Genomic DNA, 20,482 nt, shown 5'->3' on the forward strand with positions numbered 1-20,482 from the left:
TGGAAATTGAATTTCTCAACCTTGATGGAATAAAACAGTGAGATGGCTTGGCTGCTTGTGGGTTATTCTTGTTTCTTTTCGTGGGGTGACGTGGCTGCACCCTCTTTTGAGACGGCCATCGGGTCCGGCGGCGTAGCGGCTCAAAACATTAATAATCTAAAATCCCGTCCCACCTTCTCGCCAATCAACCTACCTAGGTATTTACATTTACACGAGGAGTTACTGCCTCGAAACGAGCCTCGGCAGGCTGACCGTTGTTCAAACATGTCATGTGTGTGTATACGCTCACCTAGGTGAGTCGCACAGGCAGCAGCCGGGCCTCAGGTGGCCTACCTAGGTATTCCGTCGGGGTAGCTACCGCAATGCCTGGCGAGGCGACTTTCGGTCCCGGCGCCATGTCATTGTGTCCCGCCAGGCGGAGGGCGTTGTCCTGTAGCATCACGCGACATCGATGAGGGTAGCAGCGTAGACGACATTGACGACATTGTGGGCCTAGGTTCTCCGAGAGGATTCGCAAAGCACTGTTGTCCCAACTTTCCGGGTTTGGATATGCCGGAGAGGGGTCAGTCATAGGCAGCGACTGAAAAAACCCTCTCTGGCGTGGTGTGTTATGTACGGTTCTCCACGGCAGCAACGTCACAACCCACCTAGGTGTGTGTGTGAGTGTGTGGTCCAAGAGTTCGCCTCCACTACCGGGAAAGGCCTGGACTTCCGGGATCGGAAGATAATTGGAAGCCATTGATGCGATGCGGGGAGGGGAACTCCAAGTAACTTAGTAAGCCCGTCCGTAAGGCAGGTTTGTATGTGTACATACACGTTGATTTGGTGGCTGCCGTGTCCACGGACTGCGCAGCTGCGCAGCATGGCAGTCAACTGCCTACTGAATGACCGACCCCACGGTCCGGACTCGGAAGCAAAATACCTGTCCGCGTATATACGGTTGAATAGTAGTAGTGTTTGTCTCGGATTTGTGGTTTGTTTTGTGCCCACCTTTTCTCTGCTAAGTGACTCGATCGTGTTGATCCTTCCCGTCCCATGTTCAGGAGGCAATCGGCCTGATTGCAGTTGACGGACTGTACATACACACCTTTCCTGTGCCCGCGTAATATTTGCGCCGTCCGATCGGAGAAAGGAGAGATGAGATGAGATGAGATGTCGCCGATGGAATCGCACGACGAGGGCCAGGGGGAGGTCGTGCCTCGTCGACGCTATCGTGCCTCCATGTTGGTCCGGGAAACAGCCGGATTCAACCACAGATGACTTGGACTGCTAGTGCGATTTCCCCCAGCAACGGAATACCGGGCGGCATTGTGACTGGCTCCTCCGAAACTAGGACACGCAACGGAAGAGGGCAGCTAGCTATCAAGCATACACAGCCAGACGCACAATGTTCAATTAATTTTGCTGTTGATTGCGCGCTAGCGGATATCTTACACCTTTTCGCTGAGGAGCTCTATCAAGAGAACGGCCACAATATCGAGTCTGATGCCTGAATGGGCAGCTCTCTGCATCAGGCTAGCACTAACTCTGTCCGCCTCTCCGCACACGTGAAATGGTGCTGCCGGCACGCGAATGCGGACGCAATTGCGCGCCTGTCCCCAACTATGGAGTGCGGCGGCGACGTCTCGTTCCTTCCCTCCCTGGCCCTCCCCCCTGACCCTCCCTCGGCACTCCGTCCGACACTTCAAATTTCCAACAATGTGCCCAGGGTCTAACGATCGGAAACGCCACAGAGAACCGTTCCATGAGCCTGTTTCAATCGGGCCGCCACGGCACATGGCGAAGCTTTTATTAGGAATTTCTGGAAAACGCTGCCGTCCATTGGGTCGCCGCTCGGCGTCCGAGCATATGGGGCCGTTTACTCCCGTTTCTAACATCTTTTATCTTTTTCAAGATCATAATCCCATCTGTGGCTCTTCCCCAGACGGAGCTTTCCATACAGTCCCCTAACTGTCTCCACCCGACAGCGCGGATGCGCGAATGCAATACGCACAGCTGGGCAGAACTCCAAACTTCATTGTTTGTTGGCTCCGCCGCGCACCAACTGGCAAGACCCCCCCCAATTTCCATCTGGTCGTGCAACTGGGCAATGCGTCATTGCCTTTCTCTTGGAGCCACCTGAATGGGCGAAATCTGATGCATGACGGCGCTGGCACGGCGGAGGAACGCACATATGCCATGTACCTCGGGCCAGGGAAGCTATGACTTGCATCGTCGTCGCGATCGATGCAATTAGAGTCATTGAAACAGCACCTTCTGCGCGCCATTCGAGAAAATGGTGCCAATCAGCCACTGTTGCAACGACACAGCGGCAACAACACTGCCGCAACAACGGGTGCGCGCCGCGAGTTCCTTCGCGATTCGCAAATAAGGGCCACGAAACGGAAGACGCGAATTACAAATCGTGCAATGAGACCAGCTGAACTCTGCTCGTGGCCTTGCTGATTTCATCTGACGACCCGGGACGAGAAACGTAAGCGCAAACCACGTCAACCATTACACGAGGAGCGGTGCAACATGGACTGCCCGTGAGCCTTTGTCAAGGCTTTCAGGTGTTTCTTGACGATATTCTTCAGCCATGGCGTGGATTGCTTGGTGGGGTGAATGCATTGTGGAGGTTGTGGAGTGTCGATTGATGTTCGCACAAGCGGCCGCCGCCAAGTGGAGACGATTTCCCGTAGTGTCCTTCGACTTAGGACCTCAGCCTTGCCAGGTTGCTTCTCGAAGAATCTCGTCGCCGAAAGACTGCAAAACGGAAAAAAACCGCTAGCGGGCAGGGAGCTATATGCCATGATAGGCGCCATGGCGCTTGTCTCCCTTAGGTATGGGTGCGACCATCCGAAACAAAAAGCCAAAAATGTATCCTGAAAGGCCTGCATTGAACGCATGAAATTGGAAAACGGTCACCTCAGTCATGACTGTCGACCCCCCTCCGGTGACTCACCTAGGGCAGCCAGCACCAAAGCGCCGGCGTGCCAACAACAGACGCCGATCGCCGCCAGGAATAAACTCGCCCACGTCTCCGACTGATCATTCGCCGTCCCGCCGCCAATAACGGGCCCCCTGCCTTGGGATCGCGCATGCCTCACTGGCCCTGATAGTAACTAGACGAAACGCTCATCGGATAGAGCGTAGTGCTTTGAACGTATTGCAGGCGCAACCACATGCTCAAACAGGTGACAATTGGCTGATTTGGGTGGGTGGTGGTCTCGCTGCTGGCCGGACGACATCCCGCTTTCCCACTCGTGCCTTGGTTGGCGACCCACCAAATTCCAATTTTGCCCCGAATTTTCAGGCAAAAGGCCAAAAAAAAATTCGGTGAAAGCAGGCCATGGGAGAGGTGGATGATGAGCCCGACACACGGAGGGAAGGCTTGGCGGTGCTTGTCCAAAACGCCTTGGTGAAAGCCAGACGTCCGGCTGGCCCTCAATTGCAGCGGGGTGCGCTGCACTGCCACCGTTTGGCGTCTGGTTTCCCAGGCACAGGGGACCTCATTCCCACACTCCCTCCCCTTCGCGCGCCCGTTGTTGTACTGCTCGGTCTCCCGATTCTGAAGGACAACCTAGCAAGACCTGACCTGGGCAGGCACAGTAGAGAGAGGATGGAGGGCTTGCTTGCGTTCCATTGCTGCGGTCTCTGCGCCGACGTAATAACCTGAGCAGGAGGTAGGTACCCCTACATGGGCGCACCTCCGTTTTGTCTCCTCGTGAGGCTCTGGTCGGCCGTCGGCGCGGTCTGCCTAGAATTATGACTCGATTGCGCATGCGGCCGGGGAGGAATCAGTACCGATACCTTCTTGACTTCCACTCCACTGTTTCTCGTTCGTTCCGTGCCTCTCCCTCCCTGCCCCAGTGCCCCAGTGCCCCAGTGCCCCTCCCGTCGTCCCTCCTCCCCTTCCTGTTCCATGTTCCACTTTAACTAAGGTAGGAGGGTACGGAGAAGGTGTGGGCAGTTGGGTAGGCCCGGGGGGCCAGGCCAGGAGGAGGGGGGAGGGGGAGGGGTGGCTTTTCGCGCAGTACCCTTCCGAGTCGTCGCGCGAAGGCAGCAACGGCCCTCTGCTTCGCCTCGGGGAGGATCTGTTAAATATAATCGCCTTTCTCGGTGAGACAGCCTGGGATTTTGGCATTTCTTCTTTCTCTCCCCCATCTGGCTGTCGACCTTGCACACCATTTGTGATTTTTTTCGTCTTGTCTGGTCCAGTTTGTCCCGAGACTAGCAAGCGAGATTCGATCTTGCCCAAGGGGTAATACGCCGTCTTATAATACCTCGCCCTCGGTTAGGCTAGCTCTTGCTCATTGAAGCCCAACCCGAGACAGCAGCACATTCATCTCTCGCCCAGCACCACCACCAGTAGCAGTAGCCTTGCCCGTTACCCCCCCAGCGCCCCTGCCGTCTGCCGTCCCTGGCCCCCTGGTCTCCCTACTTGAGCCCATTCGCCCAATTTCTGACCCCTTCGACTCGATCCGCACTTTTTTTTTTTTCGTCGGGTCTCTTATAACCAGTCGGGCACTGGTGCAGCGCTCGCCCTCTCGCTGGTCAAATCAGCACACAACACATTTTTCTGCTGCTTTAGCCTTACAGGCTCGCATCGCCGCCCGCTGCAAATATGTCCAAAAGCGTCAAGTTTCGCAGCTCGCCGACGGGTGGCCCGCCCACCTATGAGGACCGCCTCAGCGACTCGGGAGTTGGTTCGTTCAGTGGAAGCGACACTCGCGCAGCACACCCTGATCGCAGCACCTACATCGTCACGGACTACAACGAACGCCACTACAGCTCCAACATCTACACGCTGCAGAACCAGCTGAAGAGCGCCGAGGAAGGGCGAGAGAAGTTCAAGAGGAGGGCCGCCGACCTCGAGAGGAAGGCCGCTGAGCTCGAATCCCTCCTCTCCCAAGCCCGCAAGGAGATCAAGGACATTGACGACGAGTCACGCAAAGAGATCAAGAACGTTGAAGCCCAGTCGCGCGCTATTCAGAACCGCAACGAGACGCTGGTCAACGAGAATGCGCAGCTCAACAAAGAGGTCAAGGAGCTCAAGGAGAAGATGGACGAGCTCAAGGCGAAGAACAGGGAATTGAAACAAGCGCGCCGAAAGAGCACCTCGTCTCCCGTCATGAGCGGCGCTCTCCCTGCAGATTCGTCAGACGAGAAGACGATGCGGCGAAGCCAGAGCAAGCGCCGCAGCAAGAACCCGGACAGGGAGAAGGAGCGCGACAAGGAACCTGAACAGCAAGATCTGGATACGGAACGGCTACGGAGGCGATTCGAAGGCGGCAACCGCGCCGACGAGAGCGATGCGACCAAGAGCAGCAGCAATTCGTCCAAGGGCCGCCGGCGCAACAGCATCTATACCGAGCCTCTCGGACATGGTGCACCACGGCCCCAAGCAACTATCCCTCAATCGCCATCGCGCAGCCAATACTCATACACCAACAGCGCAACTCCCTTCACGCAGCCGCAGTACTCAAACCACCGAGAGTCTGCCACGGGCAACGTCCCGCGGGCCGCGCACCCTTCGGTCTTCGTCAATGAGCCGTCACTATTTGCCCCAGCCGAAGACGGGTCATACAAGCCGTACCCGCTTGTTATCCCGAAGTCCTCACGCGATCGGAGGTGAGGCGCTTGATGCGGTGTTGAGACGATCTGCGACCAAAAGCGCCAGGTTAGGTTCGCTCCGAACCTGCATATCTGACACCAATCCACAGTCGCACACACGACAAAAAAATATATGCCAAAAGCCCGATTAGGCTGGGGCCTGCACGATAGGGCTGCCCATTGTGTTGGCATTTTCCGGACATTTTCGACAAAAAAATCTCTTCCCTTCCTCATTCCTGCCCCACTGCAAACCTCTTGTCATCCTGGGCGACGTCGCATTGTCCCAGCTAAGAGGAACCCTGGGCGGAATGGAGGCCGCCGCAAAAAGAACCGAGACCCAAAAAAAGAGATTACCTTTTCCGTCCTGTTGGTGCTGGGGTGTGCGCTCCCGCCGCCCCCTGGTCGAATTTCTGGAGGACCCTTTGCTGCACGCTAGGCCTCCCGCTCAACCCGTGCGTCGCGGCCCCGCTAACCACGGCGGCGGTTGGGCTTGGTTTTGTGGCCATCCCTACCCCGAAAACCGATTGGCCAGGTCAAGGCCAAGCTGCCGAGTCGGGAAGGCGGGCGGGCGGACGGGCGTTTTGTTTGCGTCACCTTGCTGTCCTGCTGCCGTGAACACCCCGCAGTTCCCGCACCACCACAACACACCCCACCCGCCTTCTTCAACTTGCAGGAAGACACAGCAAACCCGGCCGGCCTAAGACATGACACATTACACAGCACGCATCACAACATCAGTTCCTGTTTTCAATTTTTTTTCCCTTTTTCTTCTCTAGATAGATATATACCCCCATTTTCTTGTTCGTTTATTTATTTCTTGTACAACAGCAATCAACCAACAACAAACTCACAAACAAATACCCGGCATTGCATTTGGAAAGGAATTGGCATCATTGTTGGTTCATAATTGTCTCTTTTGGGGGCTTCGACCTTGCAAACTAGCACATCGTTTTAGGGGGGGAGGAGGATACCACCATTTTCCATTTCATTACTCTTGGGAAAGGCTGTGAAAAGAAAAATCTAGGGAGGGGGGCGAGTTCAACATATCATCACCAATAGAAGAGATGGGGCCGACCTGGATAGGATCCGGACTGGGTAATGGGATGAAGGCATAGACTTTTTTTTTCTCTCTTAATTCTTTTGCTTATTGGGAGTGACGGTAACGGCAGCCCACAGCTTGCGTATTCTTACGTTTCCTCCATAACCTATATGGGATGGATGGATGGACGGCCGGGGGGTGGGGTTTTTTGTTTTCTTGTCATTGATAAGAAACTCGCCTTCGTGCAAACCTCAGCGTTTTTTTCCCTTCTCGTCTGTCTCGTGTATTGTTGTTATTATGTTTCAACTCATTTTGATGAAGTTGTCAAGAGGGGTTTGGTTTGGGTTGGTTGACATGTATCATGGTTTTTTGATGATTTGTATGGTGAGGGGGGTCTCCAATGTTTAGATGGGACGATGGGACGATGGGATGGGATGAGTGGAAATACGCCGCCGCTCTGCTGGATAGCAGCTATGCGAGCGAGCCCGAGTGGATGGATGGGTTGAATATTATTTATAGATGGACGGTTACATCAAAATCAATATTCGTTTTTTCGACAGACCACCTACCATGCTCGTTTGTCTGTGCCTGCCTCGCTGTGTTACTACCTAGGATGGTGGGTGAGTGAAGTCGTGTATCTAGATGGTCGTGTCTTGCCATCGTTCATCTAGCATGGCGTGCGGTGTCGGTGCGGTGCGGTGCGGTGCGGTGCGGTGCCGGTGTGGTGTCGGTGCGGTGCGGTGCGGTGCGGTGTCGGTGTGGTGTCGGTGCGGTGTCGGTGTTGGTGTCGGTGCGGTGCGACATGTTGTGCTGTGCTATGCTGTGTGATAGATATGCCGTGTTGTGCTGTGCCGTAGCTTGTTTGGCCTTCCTTTGTCTTCTCTGGGTCGATCGATCGATCACCGGGCTGGGTTACTTGATCTGGTGATAGCCGACAAGTCTGTGCTGTGCCGTGCTGTAGCTGCATCTGGTGATAGCCGAGATATATATAGAGGCTGCTGGTATGGTGAATCCAAGACAGGGTTTCAGGTGCTGTTGATCTTGCTTTTCACGGTTACTGTGTGTAGGTATGTCGCCAAGAGACTGCCTGCCTGGTTTCTTCATCCGCCCTGCTGCTCGTTGGCTGGTTGGCTGGGCTGTCCTGTTCTGGTTTTGCTGGGTATATTGCCTGTCTGTCTGCCTGTTTGTTTGTTGTTGAGTTAGCGAATAATGGTGTTATTTCTGCGTCCGCCGTATGTGATCCTCGGGAAGCTATTTGGAGTGAAGTATCAAGCAAAGCGTCGGTTTAACCTTGAAGATAGATACCTGCCCGTGTAGCTCAACAGAGGGTACTGTCTAGATATTGTGGCTTGGCCATGGACTTACGGACTGGATGGCTGGCATCTACGACTATTCCGTCTCATCGCCCGCATTCTTGCTGTCACGGCCGAATTCCCAGTTCCTATTACGCAACACTGCCAACCCTTCTGGAGTGGCCAGTCTCGATTTCGGTCTCTGTCTCGGCATCCCATGATACCTACTACTGCAGACCTACCTAGATATGCCATGCCATCTCACCGCCGGCAGTTACCCACGACAGGACCAAGACAGGATAGCAACAAGCCCGAAACACTAGGTAGCAGATACCGTAGGCGAACGACTCACCGCCTCGTGCCATGAAGCGGAGATCGCTCACTCACTCCTCTTGCAAGCCAGCCAGCCCGCGCCGAAATGGTGTACTTAGAAGGGGCACACCGGCATACAGACTAGCTTCGCCGAAACGGAATCCGAAAGAAGCATGGCATGCTGGAGGGCGCCAGTCTGGTCTATCCGAAGTCTTAGAGATAGATTCCTGTAAACTAGGTACATACCGTTTTGCCTTCACCGAATAGATGGGTGGGAAGCAGCTCTCTTCTTGCTCAGCTCATCACATCTTGTCATTGATTGCATGGTTGATTGCACGGGCGGCTGGGTTTCACCCCTAACTGATGCTACCCTTTCGTGACCTGTACAGTCTAATCCCTCCCAGATGATTGTTGGTGCGGTACTCGGAAGAGAACCGGGAAATTTTTGGGAAATACACTCAGCCTAGAAGAGACTTTGTAAGGTAACCAGGGCATTCATTCGCAGGATGGAGACAGCTGTGGCTTCGGGGGCTGTATAATAGGGGTTTCCAATAGCCAAGGTATCGTCTTCCTCGGCGAAAATAAAAACCCCTTTAAGGGCGAACCGTAAGGTGCCGGGGCCTAGGTCGTATCTTGTCTTGAAAGTCTCCGGTAACAAACATTCAGGGATTGGACTGTAGCAAGGAGGCTAGTCTATCTACATATACCCCGTGGATAGGGATGAGGTGGCGCGCGAGCAGCCGCAGTCGGAAAGGAATAGGAACGGACGTGTTGCATTGTGAAATTGGCATCGAAAATTCATAAGGCAGGAAGCAAAGCGGCCAGCAACCCGTAAACAAAGAACGAATGGCAAACACAGCGGCCCGGTAGCTGGAACGGAGATAGAAATATACACTTTTTGATGTGCACACATAAAGTGCCTACCAATAATGCCAGGTGAGCCAATGCGGGAATTGCTATGAGCAGCACCACCCGCACAGTGTCTGCCTGGCTCTCTGGGGGTGATGTGCTCGCGCTCTGTGAAGTGAATATCTAACTTATTGCCATAATATCCTCCTAGTGTTCCTCGAAATGGTATAAATCCCCAACGCTCTTCCTCGCCGTAGCGGTTCGCTTATCTAGGGATTCGTGCTCAAATACATCGCCTCTGCCTCGGGTCATGCGATATCTATACTTGACCGAGGTCCCTCGTCTTTTTCTTCTTTTTCTCTCCTTTTTCTTTTCTTTTTGGTTCTCTTTAATAGGAGATCTACGCAGTGGCAGCTGGTGCCGAACCGCCGCCGCCGCCGCCGCCATCACCACCACCGCCAGCGCCGTCCCCACCCTTCCCACTAGACTCCTTGTCTCGCCCCCGGCCACCCCGCCGGCGGCCGCCCCTCTTCTCGTGCGTACCGCTGGGTTTCTCCGTCGAAGGCCCGGAACTGGAAGCTGGGGCCGGGGCTGGCGTTTGAGCTGAGGGCGCTGGGGTGCTGTGTTCGGCAGGCGCAGCAGCAGACGCAGACGCGGTAGCAGTCTTTGCGCTGCCGCCGGACGCCTTCTTGCCCATGTCCTTCCGCTCCAGGATCTGAACAGAGGCTTGTGCAACTTCCACGGGGCTCGAGTTCATGGCTTTGACGAGGGCATCATGGTCGGCAAAATCGACGTAGCCGAAGCCCTTCTTCTTATCAAACAGCTCCACAGACTTTACAACACCAAACTTTTTCAAGACCTCCTTAAGAAGAGGCTCAGTGACGCCCTGGGATTGGTTGGCATGCTTGACAAATGCGCGCGTGGCTCCTGGGCTGGGACCTGCAGAGGCACCGGTCTTCTTAGCAGCACCTTGTTTCGAAGGTGTGGTCTTGGGCCCCGCAGGCGTGCTTGTTGCCGCCGTGGGGGTAGGTGGAGGCGGCGCGCCAGACTTTGATGGTGCCGACGAGGATGGGGACAGGAGTGATGCGGGCAGAGGCGCATCTTTCTTCAGCAGAATGACGGGCGGTTTTGGCGGTAGTTGTGAGGGCTCAGCAGTCTTTTCTCCTCTGCCATCGCCTCTGCCATCTCCCTTAGCTCTGGCAGCGTCATCACCTGCGCCGCGTTTCCTATTCCGACTCCGCCCTGATGAGGTAGATGCTGGGGCCTTGGACGGGCTGGATGACGCCGGAGGATCGACAGGGGTCGAAGGAGATGCGGGTTCTGGGACAACAGGCGCGGGCTCTTTTGCGGCTTCTTTGGCTGGAGCAGCTTTTCCATCTGCCTCTGCTTTGGCCGCTTCCTGGCGAGCCTTCCTATGTGCATTTCCCGGACTGAGGCCCAAGTCACGCTGTAGAATCCGCGCCGCAGCCGCAATGCCAGCTCGTCGACTCTTGGAGGGGGCATCAGATGCTCCAGTCTGCGAGCCAGCCTGAGAACTGGCTTGTATCTGGTTGGCAATAGCCTTTGCCGCCTCGGCAGCGGATTCGGCGGCAGCCTTCTTGGTCAGGATCTTGACCGACTCCCTTGCCTTCTCCGAGGGCTTCTCGGACTTTGACTCCTTGCCCTTCTTCTTAGGTTCGTCAGAGCTACCGGCGGCGGCCTTGCCTTTGGCATTTTGAGAGTCTTGTCGCGAGTGCCTGGCGCTCTTGGCGGCTGCAGCCTCCTTGATCTTTGCAGCCTTCTTTTCGCGGAGATATTCGACCAGGGGCGTCGTGTTTGCTTTGTCGGCCTTGGCAGCATCCTCGGCGGCTTGGTCCCCTTCGCTTGCCTTGTTGGCCGAGGGGTTGGCGAGGCTCTCGAGGAAAGCCATAAACTCAGGTTCCTGGTCGATTGTTCCCTGGCGGCTATCCGAGCGCTTCTTGTCGCCGGGGACCTTTTTGTAGATAGAGAACTCTAGGGCAGGCGGGCCGACGAGGGCCGGGTCCCCGTAGGTTTCTTTGGCATCTTCCCAGACAGCCATCTGCACAGCCTGGGAGAGGGCAAGCAGCTCGTCTCTCCTAGTGACGTGGAGATAGGCTCGCGACGGCCGCGAAGGCTTGGACGGGCTGCAGGGCAGTGGGTTAGCACTCACACATTCGAGATACTCGTTGACGATGGCGACCTACTGCTGGGATGTCTTGCCTAGCTCGTAGGACATCCAGTCGACTTTCCCGCTGCCAACTTTCCAGTCGTCGCCGAGGATGGAGACAAACTCGTCCTCCGTCAGACCCGGGGGGAGCCGGCGGATGACCATCTTCTCGCCCTCGGGAAGGGCTTTCGGCTTGGAGGCCTTGGGCGCATCATTGGACGTCTGGCCGCCAGTGACGCCATTCGCCTTGCGCAACAAGACCTGTGGGGCAGACATGGCAGGCCCGGCCGGATTGCTGCAAATTGGCGTGGAGGAGCTGGCTATGGTTGCCGTGTCGCCAGAGCTGCGATGGCTTCCTTTTCCTGAAGCGGGGCGCCGCCGTGGCATACGGTGCCCTGTACGGATAGCGTACGAATACCGATCACACGAGCTGCCCGATAGATAGGTAGCGGCAGTTGGACGCCTTTACCGCCAATGTCAAAGTCGTTGGTAATCTGGTTCCAGGCTGTCTTGCTTTGAGGAAGAGCTTTCCTCTAAACCCCATCCCAAAGCTCGGTTATCATCTCAGAAGCATTGCGCGCGGGGAGTTTAAAGTTGAACTACAATTGCCCACTGGACGGTAAAGATGTCACTAGCTGCAACCTTCACAGGGGAGCTCAAGGCCGGCCTTTTTAGCGCACGGGCCCACGTCAGCGAGCGCCCCTCCCCAATCCCTAGGCCCGCAGGGCAGGATGGCGGGCGCGTAAATCTCGGGAGACAGACAGGTTCACTTTCTAACCTCTGGACTAGCTGAAGAGCAAAGACCCTCTCCTGCCAGCCAACATCGAGCCCGATCCACGCCCTCCCCCCTCACTTAACACCAGCGAGCCGATCGACCCGAACACGGCGATACACGTTAATGCGAACGCCCATTGCTTGAATTGTTTGCTAGAAAAAACCCCGCCCGCGCGCATTCAACCTAATACTACGACTCGACTGCCCGATCCATCCAGCTTCCACAACTTGGCTGGGTAATTCGATACCTCCACTTGGGTGCGACTGCCAAACGCCGCCGCACGCAACATGTCCAGCATACCAAAACCCGGCCCCGCGAGGCTCCGGCCTGGCGCCGGCCTGGACGAATGGCTGGAGGAGGCCAAGCAGTGCCATTATCTACCCGAGCCCGTCATGAAGCAGCTCTGCGAGACGGTCAAGGAGGTGCTGATGGAGGAGTCCAACATCCAGCCCGTCGTCACCCCCGTCACAATCTGCGGCGACATCCACGGCCAGTTCTACGACCTGCTCGAGCTGTTCCGCGTCGCTGGCGGCATGCCCGGCGACACGGACGTCCAGCCCCCCAAGACGGCCACCACCGTCATCACCCCCGACGACATCGAGCCCCCCACCGAGATCACGAACCCACAGCTCCGGAAGAGGATAAGAAACGCCGACGCCCCGAGTTCTGGCGTCGTCGACGACGACGAGACCATCATCGAGGGGGACTCGATGGACACCTCCGACCCCACACCCGCCACCACGGCCACCTCGCAGTCCGCAGACACGCGCTTCGTCTTTCTGGGCGATTTCGTCGACCGCGGCTACTTCAGCTTGGAAACATTCACGCTGCTAATGTGTCTGAAAGCAAAGTGAGATAGAGATTTTAACTCTTGGCAGCTATACATCCTGCGCACACCACACCACACCCTAGGGGGGCTTGCTGACACGCTGCTTTGTTCGGCCCGTATCTAGATACCCGGACCGGATTGTGCTGGTGCGCGGCAACCACGAGTCGCGGCAGATCACGCAGGTCTACGGCTTCTATGAGGAGTGCCAGCAAAAGTACGGCAACGCCTCGGTGTGGAAGGCGTGCTGCCAGGTCTTCGACTTCCTCGTGCTGGCCGCCATCGTCGACGGCACCGTGCTGTGCGTGCACGGCGGCCTCAGCCCCGAGATCCGCACCATCGACCAGATCCGCGTCGTGGCCCGCGCCCAGGAGATCCCCCACGAGGGCGCCTTCTGCGACCTGGTCTGGAGCGACCCCGAGGACATCGACACGTGGGCCGTCAGCCCCCGCGGCGCCGGCTGGCTGTTCGGCGACAAGGTCGCCACCGAGTTCAACCACGTCAACGGCCTGACCACCATTGCGCGTGCGCATCAGCTCGTCAACGAGGGCTACAAGGTTTGTTTTGCGTCCGATGTTGTGCCAGCAGAGCAACCCCACTTGTTCACCTTGATCTGACTCGCAACGTGCAGTTTCACTTCCCGGAAAAGTCGGTCGTGACCGTCTGGTCTGCCCCCAACTACTGCTACAGGTGCGGCAACGTGGCGTCCATCATGACGGTCGACAGAGACTTGAAAACAAAGTTTAGCATATTCGCGGCCGTCCCAGAGGACCAGCGGCATGTCCCGGCTAATCGCCGGGGCCCGGGTGATTATTTCCTCTGAGATGCGCAGCCACCTAGTCTAAGGCGGGGGTAGGGTGGAAATGGAAGAACGGCTTGCCTTTGTTTTCTTTCGTTTCTGTAGATATAATATTTTTCATGTCCTTGCAGGGTTTATCACAGCAAGGTTCAAACGCACGCATAAAGGCGCGCGGACACCGTTGAGGAGTGGGAATGGGAATGGGAATGGGAATGGGAAGGTTGGAAGGGGAGATGGGAAAGAGGGGAGGCAGGGGGGGTGGTTTAATGATACTTTTACCCCCTTGACGGCCCCATCCCCGAAACCTCTGCTTTTTTGTGAATATGTTTGTTTCTTTTTCCTTTCCTGGATTTTGGGTGCATCTATCTTTTTTTCAGGGGGGGGGGGGGGGGGTCCATGTCTTTTTTATCCATAGAAAAGACTGATTTTTGTTTTTGTTTTTCTTGTCATACTGAGTGGCGTTGAGACAAGGGTATTGTTATTTATACATTGGGGGATGGGCGGCGGCAGTAGAGGAGGAGTGGCGGGATCGGGTATTGACGGAGAGGGAGGTGAAAGGTGGGAGAAGGCAGGCAGGTGCAGGGGCTTCTGTTGATTTGCATTATCATCCATCTTCTTTTTTTTTTGTTTCTCCCTCCTTTCTCCTTTGTTGCTATTGTGGGTTGGTTTGCGCTTTTGTCCCTGTGCTTTTTTTTTTGCGTGACTTCAACACCAGCAGCGCCACCAGCGGGAAGGAACAGAGGTGCAGCATGAGAGCATACAGTCTTTTTATTCTTTTCGTTTTCTTTCCCCACCCCAATGTATTCATTCGTATCACCTCGCATACTATCCATCCATGCCTGCGCTGCGGTTCACTACCGGCTTCTGATACCCCCGTCTCGGTAACACGGGAGATTTTAGTCGGTTACATCACCCCTCCAGAAGCAAAAACAGAAGAAGAAAAAAAGATAGAAGAAAAGAGAATTGGTTACCTTGTATACCGCAGTATAGGGCTTCATAGAAACAAAGCCTTGGCTGTCTTCTGGGGTGATTTACTTAAGGCGCTCAAATTCGTCCGCATACTACCTTACCTAGGCAGTTCTAGTCCTACTCCTAAATAGAGGGCAAGGTAAGCGGGCCTCCCTTCCCACGATAGAGACACTATGGTTGTGAAGACAATTCCAAAAAGAAAGACATTCCCCGTTTGACGGAAAACAAAAGCCAAAAAAAGACTTCCCAGCGCCATCGTCCCAATTGGTATCTCAGCGATGTGTAAAGCGCAAGCAGCCTCCGTTCTCGTCCCCCCCCCCGTTTACCTTCCATGCTATTGCCCACCCTGCCTTTTAACCTTTACCCCCCGGCCAGGCCATTCCAAGCCAGAGAGGAGTAGCAACCCTCCGTCAGATGCAAAGGAGGGCCGTGGCCGAGATGTATGCATACATATACCAGACAAAGAAATAAGCCATTCTGGCTTGATTAAGTTCGCTCCGATCCCTTCTATCCCCCCACCTCCGTGGTAATAACAGTGTTAGTTTGCAACCGAACGCTGGTATGGCTTTTAAACCAAAATCAAACCACGTCTATAGCTTTAATACCAACTTTGAGCCCTGCGTGTTCGAGCGGGGCCAGTCCTTGCTGACCCACCTGCCTCCATAATCAGACAACAAATTCGCCGAAATATTTCAATATGTTGTAAAGATACTATCGTCATAACACGGAATGCTCTTCGTCATCAAAAGCAAGCGAGGCTGGTCCCTTGCGTCCTTGCGAGAGACGACTGGTCGTATCTTCACCATCGAATTGCTAATTTACCGAGGCTTCCGACATTGCAGCCACGGGAACGTGGTTATCGTTGACTGATGCAGCTATGGCGGCCTGTAGCGTCTCGAATAATTTGGTATCCTGAACCTGGTCGGGCGTGGAGTGGGGGTTGGGCGGTAAAGGTGGAAGACCATAAGTCTGATTATGGTTCTCACCCATATCTGGAGAAGCTTGTGGGAGGCCCAAATTGTGGGCCTGGGACTGCGGCTGTGTCGGAAAAGAGGGCGGAGAGTTATTCTGGTGGGGTTGTGCCTGCTGCTGCTGCTGCTGCGGAGTTTGTTGATATTGCTGCTGTTGATGTAGCTGCTGCTGCTGTTGTCGTTGCTGCTGCTGCTGCTGTTGCCGTTGGTGCTCCAACTGGGTTGGGTGTTGCTGTTGATGCTGATGCTGAGGCTGCAGCTGCTTTTGAGGTTGTTGCTGAATTGGCGGCTGTGGCTTGAAAGCGATCGGCGTCTGCTGAGGTGGCGCTGGTGCAGGCTGTATTTGAGGCAGCTTATTTACCTGTTGTGTAGAATGGTGTTCCGCCGGCTCAGTCTTCACTAAGGGTGAGTTTTGAAGATGAGGGAATGTAGAGGCCGTTGTTCCTGGGGCCTGAGCAGAGTTGGCACCTGTGCTTGGACTGCCTCCTTGTAACGCTTGAGACATGGGACTCCCGCGATTTGGCGACGAAGCTGCCAAGGGGCTGCTCATGACAGGTCGATGGTTGCTGTGTAGCCCACCTGCTAGTGTCATTATGCCTTGAATTCGTTTTTGGTCATCCTCCAAGTTCATGCGTGCCTTTTCCTCAGCTTCCTTCCGGGCGGCCTGGCTGGGTGCACGTGTTTTCAGTTCCCCAGTGACACTCTGCAGGTAGTAAGGCATCTCCGAATTCGTTTTGAGGAAGAACAGCTTTAGGTTTCGAGCCTTGTCTTTGAGTTGAACTTGCGTGCGATCCTTCAAAATGTCCGATATAGTGCCTGCCTGCCCAAACAGAGAGAGGATCTGGCTCCAATGCGGTCCTTTAACCGTGTCTAAGCCAGCCATGAGAGCCTTCTCTTCTTCAGGAGTCCATGGCCGCCTAGTCGAATGGAGACCTTCTCTTCTTGCGGTATTGGACGACTTCGCAACCGCGGCTTGGCGAGCTCTCTCATATAAGACAGAGGTTGGCGATGACTGGTTGGGGGGAAGACGGTCTGAGGTGGCTTCTACGTGAGGTACGGCAGGGCTTTGTGCAAAGGGCTGGTATGGCGACGAGTTGGCCGCATTCAGCTGAGCCAAATACTGAGGATTTATGTCTGGTAATGACAGTGAGCCTTGAGTCATGTCGCTAGACGGATGCAACCTACCGTGACTGTTTTCACGGTCGTTGGTAGAGTAGTTCAACGCCGAAACATCCGGGAGACCGTGACATGCCTCGAGGTTATCATTCAGCTTCTCACTTATGAGGGATGCCAAGTCCTTGGCGTCGAAACCTTCCGTTGTTTCGTGAGCGCCGGTATTGTTTGAGTCACTTATGGGCTCGATGCCATGGCTAGAGAGTGAGTGCTCAAGCAGTGCTCTGAGGTTGTAGTTTTCCATGTCCTCTGTGGAGTCGTGGTCGTGCTGTTCGTGGTGTGTACTAGTATGCATGTCCTCGGCGACATGTTCATGTGTGAAATCTTGGCTGACAGACTGGATGAGAGCTGCCAAATTGTCGTGCTCTATTTGATCATGATTCTCGACTGAGATTTGGCTGGCCCCTGCGCCCTCGTCGCTTAATGGGATGTTAACACCATACCTTTCGGCATATTCTACGACAATGGGGACGTGGTCTCGTAAGAAGATACTAAGACTCTCGGCCAGCTTCTCAGAAGAGAACTGGCTTTCCAAGAACACTAAGCTGGGTCAGTCAAGGCGCATCTCAGGAGGTCAGAGGATGACAGACGTTTAGCGGACTCGTCGTCCATAGCTCCAAACACAAGGTCTCTTTGCGACCTGACTAGATCCACAAGGCGCTCTTCGTCGCCGTTCAGAATCTGATCGCCACTGCGCTGCTTGAGAAGCTCATCAAAGTTGGAAGGGAATAGCTTATCCAATAATCCCGGCATGTTCGGGGCTTCATCTACTGCTCCTGTCGCATCCAGAAAGACTCTTGTCTTGAGGTTGACGAAGAAGTCGGTCAAATTCTCCCTGTACTCTCCGTCCTCGGGGATGAATATCGAAAGCACTGAGTCGTGCACCTCTTCCAAGGTCAAGTCCATATCGACCAAGAGCCCTGCGGCCGCCGTGGCCAGATTCGACATGCGGATCGTCTCACGGTCTTCGGAATCGCCAATGTCGAGCTCGTCAGGGAAGAGTAGAGGATAGTCGGAGAACATCTTTCTCGCCAGGCCAAACATGTTTTTCAGTATGTCGTAGGCCTTGCGAAACTCGGATTCGGGGTCGGCCAATAGCGACTCGATCTCGGCTCGAGACTGAAGCGAGAGCCTTAGCAATATCTGGACTGCAACATTGCCCAAAACGGGAAGACTCATTGATCGCATCACGTACGTCGAATTTGTGGCGACCTTCATGATCCGAGTCACTTTCTCCGTCGAAGTCGCGTCGAGGGCCGCCAGTGCCGAGTCGGGAGCCGGGGCCGGAGGTTCCGTAGTCTCATGGGCGCCATTCAGATCCGTGTCCATGTTCGCAGGCCCGGGCTGGGGATGGGCATCGAAAGAAGCCAGCGCATCACTGAGCATTGCTGCCAAGTCGGCAGACATTGTGCCGTGCCCTCCGCCCCCGTCAATCTGTTCTGTCTTCAGCCGCTTTGCACTGCTCTCGTCGGGCAGCTCTGGGCTTCGGGAGCGCTTTGGGGAGGGCGCTCTGGCGGGCTCTTGGGGAGCTGGGAGAGGAACATAAACAGGGGCCTGCGTAACGGGGGTATCGTAGGCGGCCGGAGTATCCTGGGCCGTTGCAAGATCTTGGGCGTCTTGGGTTATCAGCGCATGATCTTGAGGTGCAGGTTGGAGATCCTGGAGCCCCAATAGATAGTCTTGAGTTAGTGAAAGATAGTTCTGGGTGGTTGGCAGGCCACCATGGGCCACTGCCGCATGGTCTTGGGCCGCTGCTGGCGGAGCGTCTTGGGCAGCGGGGTCGGAGAGTTGAGCAGTCTGGTTTTGGGAAGGCTCGATGCCCTTCGCGGTGTGGTTTTGGCTGCTAGTTTCTGGCCTTGGATCCGCTGCGGCCAAGGCGGCGAAGAGGTCCGCCTCGAGAGAGGAGTTTGCGTCGTCCATCTTGTGTCAATTCAGAAACTCCTGCATTGCCCATCTAGTTGGAAATTGACAAGGTCGGAAGGTTCCAAGTTGACACCTCGTTAGGTTGAGGCGGCGAGGCGAACTACCCCCCCTGGAGACTGCGGGCAATTAGCTTAGCTACAAAGAGCCGGAGGGTCGAGGTGCCGACGCGTCGCTGGGATGGTCGGTGGTGCTCGTCGTTTCTTCGCTTCGACTTTTCTGTTTCCTGATTCCTTCTGCTTGCTGGCTTCGCTTCCACGGCCCTCGAGGGTCGTGGGCGTGATTAACGTGGGTACGCGATGTCGCGGCGGTCGAGCGCGGTAGGATGGGTACCGGGATGTCGGAGAAATTTTCTGACGCCCGATGCGAAAAGTTGCCCTTATTTCTTGCCCCAACTTTCCCGATACACAGTCCCCAAGAATTAAATGGCAAAGAGCGAAAATTTTGCGCCAACACTGAAACTAAAAAAGTTCTCATTTTGACTTCTTCTCTGCTTCTGTAAAAATATATACACTTAATCTTTTCATCGGAACCTCGGTTTATACAAGACTTGACAATAGGGAACCACCAATTAACTATGCAATAGCCGCAGGTTGTCTCCATAGAACTGAAGCACAGTTTCGGCCTGATGTTAACGAACATTGGATGCATGCAGGCAGCCCGACAATAGCGAACCCGTTCAGTTCGCTGTCCGCCATTTTGACAGTGATTAAGGCCTGGTAGCATAACCATGCAGCACTTGAGCTCTCCATCGTGTGAATTTTGATATTTCTTGTATGCTTATCCATATAGAAGGTACCTACGCAGCTGCGTATAAGGCCGGGAGGTAGGATATGGGGGTGTTGGCTCTTATCATGTTGTAATCCAATATTTCGTATCGTGGATTTGCGACATAACGGGAGCCGACACTGACAATTATACTCGGCTGTACCTCAAACTCTATGGGTTCATTCAATTGGACATGGGCTCTCTCACAACTCTCTCCGTCGCATTGCAAGGCGCATCCAGCAAGTGGTTCGATTTCTCCAATTCGGCCCCTCAAACAGCTTCAAGTTCCGCTGGCCCTCACGCTGCACCTTCCATCTTCGCAGCCACTTGGCAATGCGTCACATTCGGGGAGAAGGAACGTCTGAGAGCGCCTAGGTTGCCTACTAGTTCTCCCTGCTGGGTTAGGGCTGAGCGAAGCGGAGGAAATGTGGAGCCTACCGACGATGTGCGGCGCTGGCGCAGCCTAGACTTCCGGGGGTATCTGTACGGAGTACTCCGTTCCTCTGTACGTATCAGATTGCAATCTGGCACTCGCTCTATCTCAACCCGAGAAAGTTGCATCAATTCTCAAACACAACGGCTCGAGACCTCCACCGCCGAGCACGACAATGCTAGTGATAAAACTTGGAGCATTCTTAAGTCTTGGCAGCAGTTGGTCGTCTCGCAAAACAGCTGAAGTGGCGCCGAGTCACGCCGCGCCAAACCTCGAAGCCCGCAATGTGGGGTAGTGATCTTGATATGACGTCCACCATCCCCATCCCCATCCCCAAACTCGTCGGTGGAGTGGAGAGCGCACTCAAGTTCCCCGCGGGATTCTTCGTCGCCGCTCGCCCGATGGCCAGAGAGTTGAGCTAAACCGGCAATTAGTGGAAAAGGAGGCAAGTATGTTTTGGTGAATAATACAGGCTCGCCTAGGGCTGCTCCGACCCGGCTTTTACCACAATAGGTACTATTACTGTATCGAATTGCAGTCCGGTTTGCCTGCCGAGCGGGGCAGGAAACCGAACCCTCCTCTTTGCCTCCTTGC

At 55.0% G+C, this 20,482-nt stretch overlaps 3 protein-coding genes across 3 annotated transcripts; 1 reads left to right on the forward strand and 2 right to left on the reverse strand.

The window, feature by feature from the left end:
* Positions 1 to 9,487: 9,487 nt before the first annotated feature.
* B0T26DRAFT_756148 (Smg-4/UPF3 family-domain-containing protein) lies at positions 9,488 to 11,530 on the reverse strand (the record flags this gene model as incomplete). Its single annotated transcript, XM_060446054.1, has 2 exons — positions 9,488 to 11,231; positions 11,292 to 11,530. The coding sequence occupies 2 exons, from the start codon at positions 11,528 to 11,530 to the stop codon at positions 9,488 to 9,490; spliced, it is 1,983 nt and encodes a 660-aa protein (XP_060291766.1).
* A 412-nt stretch (positions 11,531 to 11,942) lies between these two features.
* Positions 11,943 to 14,047, forward strand: B0T26DRAFT_727589 (calcineurin-like phosphoesterase). The gene is made up of 3 exons (XM_060442862.1): positions 11,943 to 12,879; positions 12,983 to 13,412; positions 13,487 to 14,047. Exons 1-3 carry the CDS (start codon positions 12,317 to 12,319, stop codon positions 13,676 to 13,678), a joined length of 1,185 nt encoding a protein of 394 aa, XP_060291767.1. The 5' UTR covers positions 11,943 to 12,316; the 3' UTR covers positions 13,679 to 14,047.
* A 1,389-nt stretch (positions 14,048 to 15,436) lies between these two features.
* B0T26DRAFT_656396 (telomere repeat binding factor-domain-containing protein) lies at positions 15,437 to 18,687 on the reverse strand (the record flags this gene model as incomplete). The annotated part of the gene is made up of 3 exons (XM_060438706.1): positions 15,437 to 16,728; positions 16,780 to 17,307; positions 17,358 to 18,687. The coding sequence occupies 3 exons, from the start codon at positions 18,685 to 18,687 to the stop codon at positions 15,437 to 15,439; spliced, it is 3,150 nt and encodes a 1,049-aa protein (XP_060291768.1).
* Positions 18,688 to 20,482: the final 1,795 nt, after the last annotated feature.

The sequence above is a fragment of the Lasiosphaeria miniovina genome (assembly GCF_030549165.1).
Source record: "Lasiosphaeria miniovina strain SMH2392-1A chromosome Unknown B0T26scaffold_7, whole genome shotgun sequence".
Classification (NCBI taxonomy): domain Eukaryota; kingdom Fungi; phylum Ascomycota; class Sordariomycetes; order Sordariales; family Lasiosphaeriaceae; genus Lasiosphaeria; species Lasiosphaeria miniovina.